The following is a 9,782-nucleotide window of genomic DNA, read 5'->3' as shown; positions in this document are numbered from 1 at the left end:
AATTTTTTGTTTACTATGGCGAGATGCTAACTTCAACTACCGTATCACTGGGTTATATTCTTGGTCCAAGGGTATATCTCTTTCCCCAACTTTAAAAGAAAATTCAAGTAAATTATAGAGAGAGAGATATTTTAAGTTCAAATTTCTCTCACATATCAAAGAAAAATGGTTCTTGCAAGATGATTTTAGCTCAAATAGTTAAAAATATTTACCCATTCACCTAAGTTTTGGAGTTCGATTCCCCTTACCCCAGTATTGCTTGTATAGAATTTAAAAAAAAACAATGGCCCTACTTCTAAATAATTGGCCGCAACGTTTGAATTCCCATTTAATCATCTCTCTCTCTCTCCACAGTTCCCAAAAGAATTCAAAACTTGTCGTGGCTTGATCGTATATAACTCTCTCTCCATAAAGTTGATGCCATCCGCTCTTTCTTTTCAAAGAGGGAAAAACAGAAAATGGATGCCGAAGAACAAGCAGCTGGTCTTGAATCTCCCTTGCTTCCAGCTCCTCAAGAACATGAATCACAAACAACAAAGGGAAAACTAACCAAAGATGAGATTATCAAGGAGGTGAAGAAGCAGCTGTCTTTAGCAGGGCCACTTGTGTCATCAAATTTCTTGCTCTTTGGTATGCAGGTGATTTCAGTTATGTATGTTGGCCATCTTGGAGAGCTGGCACTTGCAGGGGCTTCCATGGCCACTTCATTTGCTACAGTGACTGGTTTGAGCTTGATTGTAAGATGGCTTCTTTTCTTATTTCATATGCCTTAGTAATTTATAGGATAATTCATTGTAGTAGATAAAACTACACCATAAAAGGCTTATACTCTCAAGACTCAGACAAAATAGAGAGACAGAGAGATTAAGACCACTGTGAAATCTAATAGAGAGGCAGCCTAGTACTTTTCATTCTGAAAAAAAAGAAGAGAAAATAAATACTTTTAGTTTTTCCCCCTTCATTTGTTTTTTATACATGAGATATTGGGGGAGGGAGATTCGTTCACAGGACGGCGCATGCAGGGATGAATACTTTTAACCACTTGAGCTACAAGCCCCTTATTGAGTTCCTCCTTAATTTTGATTGCCTAATTTGTGATATATATGTATATATATACAGTCCGCTTTAGGGTATTCTACGAATTTTTTTTTTCAATGATCCAATTCAAGTCTTCATTCATAGATCATTCTTGCAAAAAATCACACAAATTAAAAATTATTAAGGCATCTAATTGAGACCAACAAAATCAATGAACAAGATGCTTTAAGAAAGTACTTAAATTTCAATAATTTAATTGAATGGTTAAGTGATATCGGATTCAAGTGATTTTTTTATAGAGATGATCTTTGTAAGAATATCTACAAATACACGGTTTGGATTAGTGAAATACAATATGGAGTGGGCCCTACAAGGGTGTCCCTCACATAAGCTTATTTGAGGGATCCCTCAACGGAATATATATGTATATATATAGTATATGATGTATGTAAATTGTGATGCTTGATGTGTTTGAACCAATGATGATATAACAGTCCTCATTTTAATCTTAATTTGTTGAACAGATAGGAATGAGCTTTGCATTAGACACCTTCTGTGGCCAGTCCTATGGAGCAAAACAGTATCATATGCTTGGCATACACTTACAGAGAGCAATGCTTGTTCTTCTGCTGGTCTGCATTCCTCTTTCAATTATATGGTTCAATGCTGGTCATATTCTTGAGTTCTTGGGTCAAGATCCAGAAATAGCAGCTGCTGCTGGAAGTTACGCTCGTTTCCTGATACCATGCCTCTTCGCTTATGCAGTCAACCAATGCCACTCCAAATTTTTGCAAAGTCAAAACAATGTGGTTCCCATGATTGTTAGCACAGGCATTGCAACACTGTTGCACTTGATTGTCTGCGGGGTTTTGGTATACAAGACTAGCCTTGGATATACAGGTGCTGCAGTGGCAAACTCCATCTCGTATTGGATCTCCGCGTTGACATTGGTTTTTTATGTCAGAGTCTCTCCCTCCTGCAAGCACACATGGACTGGGTTCTCAAAGGATGCGTTCCATGGAATTCTCAATTTTGTCAAACTCTCTGTTCCTTCAGCTGTAATGATCAGGTAACCTTTAGTTGTTTCACTAATACTATTGTAATATTAGAGGGTTAAAAGACAGTGGGAAACCGAAATAAAAAAATTCGACATCTTTCGATGTATTTTAGATTTCGAAATGCTGGCACTTACTAACAGTTGTTTGTTGGTTTTATGTCTGTGACAGCTTAGAAATCTGGTCATTCGAAATGATGGTCCTCCTATCTGGTTTTCTTCCTAATCCAAAGCTTGAAACCTCAGTCCTGTCAATCAGGTGTCTGCATTTGTACTAAGCTTAAAAAGAGAGTGTTTTCATATTTCTAGCTAGTGAAGATGAAGCAGATGAAGCAGAAAAAGATATTACTAACCGGCTTTGACACGTTTGCAGCCTTAACACATGCTCAATGGTTTTCATGATTCCCATGGCATTCAGTGGTGCAGCAAGGTGAGTCTAAGACTCTAAATCTACATCTAAGTTTTGTATGTTCCTGTTTTTGCACATTTTGTCTCAAGAATTCTTTCTGTTATTTACTTCTATATAACAGCACAAGGGTCTCCAATCAATTGGGTGCTGGGAAACCGCGACTCGCAGTTCTAGCAGTACGTGTTGCACTCTGCATTGTGATTCTTGAAGGCATTTTGATTGGCACTGTCCTCATTTTGGGTCGAAAAGTTTGGGGCTACTGTTACAGCAAAGAAATAGAAGTTGTGAATTATGTTGGAGAAATGTTGATTTTGGTTGCAATATCCCACTTTTTTGATGGACTTCAGTCTGTGCTTTCAGGTTTCTGCAGTTTTTCACCATTTCCTCTCTCATAACAATAGAATTTTTTTTTCTCTTCTTATTCTGGATTTGCAAACCTTTATGCGATACCTGGCATAACCTGTAGCTAAAACTGAAGTCAACAGAACAAAAGATAATAAAAAGGTTTTATTCAACTCATATGATCAAACTGTGGGATTGAATAGTACCCGTATGCCGTGGTTTCTCATTTCAGGGAAGATTTTTTATAGCAGATTTGATGAAAATAAGTGGTTTGAATTTACAATTGCAGGTGTCATAAGAGGAAGTGGACAACAAAAGATTGGGGCATATGTTAATCTGGGAGCTTACTATCTTCTTGGCATCCCAACTGCAGTTGTATTAGCTTTTGTCCTGCACCTTGGAGGGAAGGTGATATATATTAGTCCTTGTACTGCTATTTTTTCAAGTCCCCTCCCTCTTGTTGCACGTCTGAATCTTTCAGGACCATTACATTGATATCAGATTAACATGTTTTTGCAGGGTCTTTGGACCGGAATTACTGTCGCTCTATTTTCCCAGACACTATTTCTTGCAATCATAATCACACGCACAGATTGGGAGAAAGAAGTAAACTACTTTGTCATGCTAGGTTTCATGTATCAATCTCTGTTACATTCATCTTATGCTCGATTTTTCATTTCTTTTGTAGGTGAAGAAAGCATCTGATAGAGTGTACGACACAAAGACCGCGGCCAATGTGTCGTAGCAAAACAGGTGCAGAAGTGATGATCATATTAAGTTGTTAGGTTGGCATCTTCAAGTTGGTTGTTAGGACCCTATCACTAGTTTATAACCTATCTATTTCCATTAAGAATAAAGGCTAGCAGTGTTCCTTTAGTTGTCATCTAGCTGGCCTGTGTCCATCCGGCATTTGATAGTCTGTATATATCCTTCTCGTTGTTTCTGAGAAAGGCATGAAATGAAAAAGTTGTTTTCTTCTGTTAGTTTAAAGAGAGAAGAGGTTTGGAAAATGGTTGATAGTGTTTAGGACAATAACTTAACTTAGAAAAGAAAACTTTTGAAAGAGTAACAAAATATTTTTATTTTTATTGATTGAAATAAGATGGATACAAGGCTTTAGCTAAACTGACTTTCAACTTGGTAAATATCTAGTCAAGTCGGTTATTGCATAGTAACCGACTTCCAAAGTGTTTTCCAGCCGCTAGTTATAATATAAATCTAGAATTATATAGTTATAATACATTATATAATTAATAGGATATTTCTAGTGTATAGTTCAAATTTGAATTGTCATCTTTTCTCAATGTTTCTATTTTATTCAAGACTTTTCTATATTATTCAAGACCTTTCTATATTATTCTAGTACAAGTGTGCATTATTTTTTTTAACACTCCTCCTTAATGCACATTTGTGTTACTCCAAGCATGTTTTATAGCAGTTCGAATTTTTGTCTTGGAAGTGCCTTAGTGAGGATGTCTGCAATCTGCTCCTCTGTCTTGTAATACTTGAGCTTAGTTTCTTTGTTTGTTGAGACTTCTCGTAAAAAGTGATGCTTGATGACGATATGCTTTGTCCTGCTGTGGAACATTGGATTCTTTGCCATTGCTACAGCAGATTTATTGTCGCCAAATATTTCAGTAGCTTCTGGTTGGCATTCTCCCATATCTTCAAATATTCTTCTAAGCCAAATAGCTTGACATTCTAAACTTGCTGTTGCTATGTACTCGGCTTCTGCTGATGATTCAGCCACAGTCTCTTGTTTCTTTGATGACCATGAAAATATTCCTTATCCAATTGTAAATGTATAGCCTGATGTACTTTTCATGTCATTCACTGATCCAGCCCAATCACTATCTGTGTAGCCAAATAGTCTTGGATATGTAGTGGGCTTATACCATATGCAACAGTCAATTGTGCCTTGCAAGTATCTTAATATTCTCTTTGCTGCTCCATAGTGTATTTGACTTGGATTTTGCCTAAATCTTTATAGTAAGCTCGTCGCATACATGATGTCAGGTCTTGTTGATGTTAAGTATAGTAAGCTCCCAATGAGACTTCTATAAACTGATTCATTAGCTTTTCTTGATCCATCTTCCTTTCTTAATTTCTCATTGGTGATAAGTGGAGTAGCAGCAGTCTTGCACTCGTACATTTTGAACTTTTTCAAAAGATTCTCAATGTACTTTTTCTGGCATATGAAGATTCCATATTCTTCTTGGTTTATTTCAATGCCCAAAAAATAGTGCATCAACCTAAGGTCACTCATCTCAAATGTTTTCATCATATCTTTTTTTAACTCTTTAATTATTTCTTCATTGTTTCCTGTGTAATTGAGGTCATCCACATATAGAGAGACGATCAAGATAAATGACTTACCTTGAGTTTTGGTGTAGAGAGTAGGCTCGCTTTTGCTCCTCCTGAAGCCTGCGTTGATGAAGTATTTGTCTATCCGGCTGTTCCAAGCTCGTGGCGCTTGCTTGAGTCCGTACAAAGCTTTCTTAGCTTAAGTGCTTTATCTTCTCCTCCTTGCTCAATATATCCTTGTTGTTGCTCCACATATATTTCTTCTTCGAGCTCTCCCTTTAGAAATGCAGACTTTACATCTAACTGATAAATTCTCCATTTCTTTTGAGCTGCTAATGCTACCAGTGCTCTTATAGTATCAAGTCATGCAACTGGTGCAAATGTCTCGTTATAATCTATGTCCGACTGCTGCGAGTAGCCTTTAGCTACTAGCCTTGCCTTATGCTTTTGTATTGATCCATCATGATTAAATTTGGTCTTATAGACCCATTTAACCCCAATGATCTCTGTCTTTTGGGCGATCAATGAGTTCCCATGTTTTGGTTTTCTCAATTGTTTTAATTTCTTCTTCCATAGCTTTTCTCCAGATTTCTTCTTTTACTGCAGCTTCAAAACTTTCTGGTTCTATAGTAATGAAGTTGCAAGTTTCATATATATCTTGGAGTGATCTATTCTTTGTTCTGGTTCTAGAGGGCCTTCATGTTGTATGGCTGGAGGAGTTGTAGGTTGAGGAATCATACCCGGAGTTTCTTCAGTTTCCTCTCTGTATGGTTGTGTTATATTAACACTTTTCCTTTCAACATTTTCTTCCTCTTATGCCAATTCCATGACGCCAATTCATCAAACTCAACATCTCAGCTTATCATGAACTTCTTAGTTTTGGGATTGTAGATTCGATAGCCTTTAGATTGAGAACTGGAACCTAGGAATATGCCAACTTCATATTTTTCTTCTAGCTTGTGTCTTTTCTCTTTAGGAATGTGCACATAGCAAATGCATCCAAATACTTTGAGATGCTTTGCTAATGGCTTTATATTGCTCCAAGCCTCAATAGGAGTCTTATTTTGTAAAGCTTTTGTTGGGCATCTATTTAGCAAGTGTATTGTTGTATACACAGCTTCTGCCCAGAATGTGTTTGGCAAGCCTTTTTCAAATATCATGGATTTTGCCATCTCCATGGATAGTTCTATTTTTTCTTTCTGAGACTTCATTTTGTTCAGGAGCATAGCCAACTATTAGTTGATGTTGTACTCCTTCATCTTCACAAAATTTGTTGAATTCTTTATAGGTATATTCTTTTCCTCTCTCACTTCTTAGAGCTTTAATATAGTGGCCACTTTGTTTTTCGACATGGGTTTTGAATTTTTTGAAGATATTAAATACTTCTGATCTTTCTCGTAGAAAATAAACCCACATCATTCTAGTATAGTCATCTATAAACAGGATAAAGTACCTATTGTTATCAAGAGATGGAGTCCTCATGGGTCCACATACGTCTATGTGAACAAGCTCCAACAAGGCCTTAGCTCTCCAAGCCTTTACAGATGGAAATGCTTGCCGATGTTGTTTGCCAAGTTGGCAACCTTCACAGACATCATGGATCTCTTTTATGTTTGGAAGGTCTATCATGATATTCTTTTGATAAAGAGTTTTTAGTGCATAAAAATTAAAGTGGCCAAATCTTCTATACCATAACCATGAATCTTCTACTTCTGCTTTCATGGCTATGGCTTTTACAAGTTGCCATTGGATAGGAAAACTTATATTTTCCATCCTTACTTTTGTTATTATGTGATTTTTAGTTCTTTTATCGAATATTGTGCAGGTTTCTCTAGAAAAGTGCAAAGAGTATCCATTTTCAATCATTTTTCCAACACTTAATAGATTATGCTCCAAGCTAGGTACCAGTAGAACATCTTTTATATATTTAGTTCCTTTATTAGTTTGGATAGAGATTGTACCTTTTCCTTTTGTCTCTACCAATGTTCCATTTCCTAGTTTTACTTGGGATTTTACGGACTTGTCTATGTTGGAGAAGATGCTTTCATCTCCAGTCATGTGATACTATAGCTGCTGTCAATATACCATTTCTTGTTGGTTCCTTCTGGTGTGGCTTGATGAGCACAAAACACATGCTCATTCTTCTCACTTTTTTCAGAGTAATTGGCTTGATAGTTCTTCGTTCGACAATCTTTTTCTATGTGCCCAAATTTTTTACAATTTCGACATTTGGGCTTGCCACGGAACCAACAATATTTTTCTAGGTGGTTTGTATTTTTACACACCCCGCAAGGAGGATAGTTTTTTCTTTCATTTATTTCTTTTTTATTTCCCCAATTCTTATTGGATTTATAATTTTCTCTTCTAGAACTTTCTCCAATTTTCCTTTCCCCTTCTTTAGTTTTCTGAGACCTTAATTTAGTTTTGACTAAAAGGCGCTTTCAACTGAATTTTCATTTCCCCTACTCAGTCTTTTCTCATAAACTTCAAGAGAGCCCATTAGTTCTGTCACTGACAGACTAGTTAGATCTTTTGTTTGTTCAATTGCAATAACTAAAGGATCATACTTATCAAGAAGACTTATAAGTATTTTTTTCTACAATTCTTGAATCATTAATATTTTCTCCATAGGCTCTCAATTGATTAATTTTTATTTTTATTTTAGCATAATAGTCTTGTATGTTCTTAGAATCCTTCATTTTAATGTTTTCAAACTCTCTTCTCAAAGTTTGTAGTTTAACTGCGTGTACCTTGGCATTACCTTGAAATTCCTCCTTTAAGGTATTCCATGGTTCCCTTTCAGTTGTGGCTCCCATGATTCTTGGAAAAATCGTATCATGCAAGACTTGTTACAGGGCATATAAGGCCTTTGCATCTTTTTGTTGATCTTTCTTCAGTTGCCTCAAATGTTTCACGGTTGGATTTTCTAGATTATTGAAACCATTATCAACTATGCCCCATAAATCTTGAGATATAAAATAGGTCTTTATTTTAATACTCCAGAAGTCATAGTTTTCTCTTGTGAAAATAGGAAGAGGGTCAGAATTTTGGCTAGTGGTAGACTTGATGGAGGACTAGTGAACCAATGCCCAAAATTGATCAGATCAAGCTCTAATACTACTGTTAGTTTAAGAAAGAAGAGGTTTAGAAAATAGTTAATAGTGTTTAGAACAATAACTTGACTTAGAAAGGAAAACTTTGAAAAGAGTAACAAAATATTTTTATTTCTTACTTGAATATAATTGGGCTGCTAGCTATATATATAGAGTAGCTAAACCGACTTCCAACTTAGCAAATATCTAGTCGAGTCGGTTATTGCATAGTAACCGACTTCCAAAGTGTTTTCCGGCCATTAGTTATAATATAAATCTAGAATTGTCTTGTTACAATACATTATATAATTAATAGGATGTTTTTAATATAGAGTTCAAATTTGACTTGTCATCTTTTCTTAATTTTTTTAGATTTTTTTATTTTATTCAAGACCTTTCTATATTATTCTAGTACAAGTGTGCGTTATTTTTTTTAACATCTTCCTTTTATTTCCAATTGCTATTTCCTTACCTCCTTTTCTAAATTAGGTTTTGGGTCCCAACATTGGTTCTTGTGAACTTTTAATTTTCCATTTTGGTCATTTTTCTAGATAATTTCATTAATATATCCATATTTTTGAATCACTGAATTTCCAAAACTCTCGATATTTTAGACCCTGTGCATGACTGAAACAAGATGTTGACATCACTAAGGCTGGATTCCACATACAGATGAATTTTCAATGAAAGCCACCAATTTTGAGTGCACTTCAAATGAAAATCAATTTTAAGGACCTTCCAATTTCAAACAGAGGAAAAGACAAAGTTATCTCTGTGGATGCTATCCTTCAAAACATAATTCATTTGTTTTAATAACTCACGTGAACCAACTGTATTCCACCAATTCTTGTAAAAGAAGAAAATTTTGACAAAAAAAAAAGAAGAAAATTTTGATAAAAAAAAAGAAGAAAATTGCAAAATTTTGACCAAAAAAAATGGCAAATTTAGCAAGGGGATATATATAAGTATTAAATTCTGTGCTTCAATGGAAACAGAGAAATTATTATATGTGACGATAATAAGAGTATGCCACGTGATTTATGAGTTCAATAAGAATATGTCACGTGATGTTATACACTTACATAGATTTTTTTTTTAAAAAATACCAAAAAAAAAAAAAAAACCTTGATATTGTTATCTAGTTGGCACATAGTCTATTAGACGAATATGCATATACAGAGGAGAGGATGAATATCCACATTTTTACTATTGGAGTAATGTACTTTCAACAATACATATTAAATGTTAAATAGCTTATTCTTTTTTGGTTTACAAATTTTACATCACTAAATAACACTACTAAATAATGGAAAATGCTCGAAGAAGTACATTTATTACCACATGATGAGGCAGTCAATTTTTAATATTACATAAATTTTTATGGTGGGATTCTTAGTCTAATGCCTAGTGAGTATTTTCCCTTTTAATGCTCGTATTATACAAGTACATACGTATTTTTTTAATAATATTTTTGTTTTCCATACACGCCTTAAAGACTCGGTAAAATACACTTTAAAATATATATATAGATATAGATACACAA

General features: G+C 34.9%; 1 protein-coding gene across 2 annotated transcripts; it reads left to right on the top strand.

The window, feature by feature from the left end:
* The first annotated feature begins 328 nt into the window (after positions 1-328).
* LOC117635862 (protein DETOXIFICATION 16-like) lies at positions 329-3,826 on the top strand. Of its 2 annotated transcripts, none has more exons than XM_034370243.1 (8): positions 329-737; positions 1,563-2,107; positions 2,265-2,351; positions 2,466-2,522; positions 2,623-2,861; positions 3,133-3,251; positions 3,363-3,449; positions 3,532-3,826. In XM_034370243.1, the coding sequence occupies exons 1-8, from the start codon at positions 459-461 to the stop codon at positions 3,586-3,588; spliced, it is 1,470 nt and encodes a 489-aa protein (XP_034226134.1). In that variant the 5' UTR covers positions 329-458; the 3' UTR covers positions 3,589-3,826. The 2 variants fall into 2 exon arrangements, with proteins under 2 accessions (XP_034226134.1, XP_034226142.1); XM_034370251.1 differs by having other exon boundaries at positions 524-630.
* The last annotated feature ends 5,956 nt before the right edge of the window (positions 3,827-9,782 follow it).

This window comes from Prunus dulcis, chromosome 1, assembly GCF_902201215.1.
Source record: "Prunus dulcis chromosome 1, ALMONDv2, whole genome shotgun sequence".
Lineage (NCBI taxonomy): Eukaryota > Viridiplantae > Streptophyta > Magnoliopsida > Rosales > Rosaceae > Prunus > Prunus dulcis.
The sequence above is the reverse complement of the archived record's forward strand: the minus strand, read 5'-3'. Positions and strand labels throughout refer to the sequence as shown.

Coding starts and splice junctions, on each gene's coding strand:
- LOC117635862 (XM_034370243.1), top strand. CDS start 459: ATGGATGCCGAAGAACAAGCAGCTGGTCTTGAATCTCCCTTGCTTCCA. Junction 2,862..3,132: donor ACTTCAGTCTGTGCTTTCAG/GTTTCTGCAGTT, acceptor TTACAATTGCAG/GTGTCATAAGAGGAAGTGGA. Junction 3,450..3,531: donor GCACAGATTGGGAGAAAGAA/GTAAACTACTTT, acceptor TTTCTTTTGTAG/GTGAAGAAAGCATCTGATAG.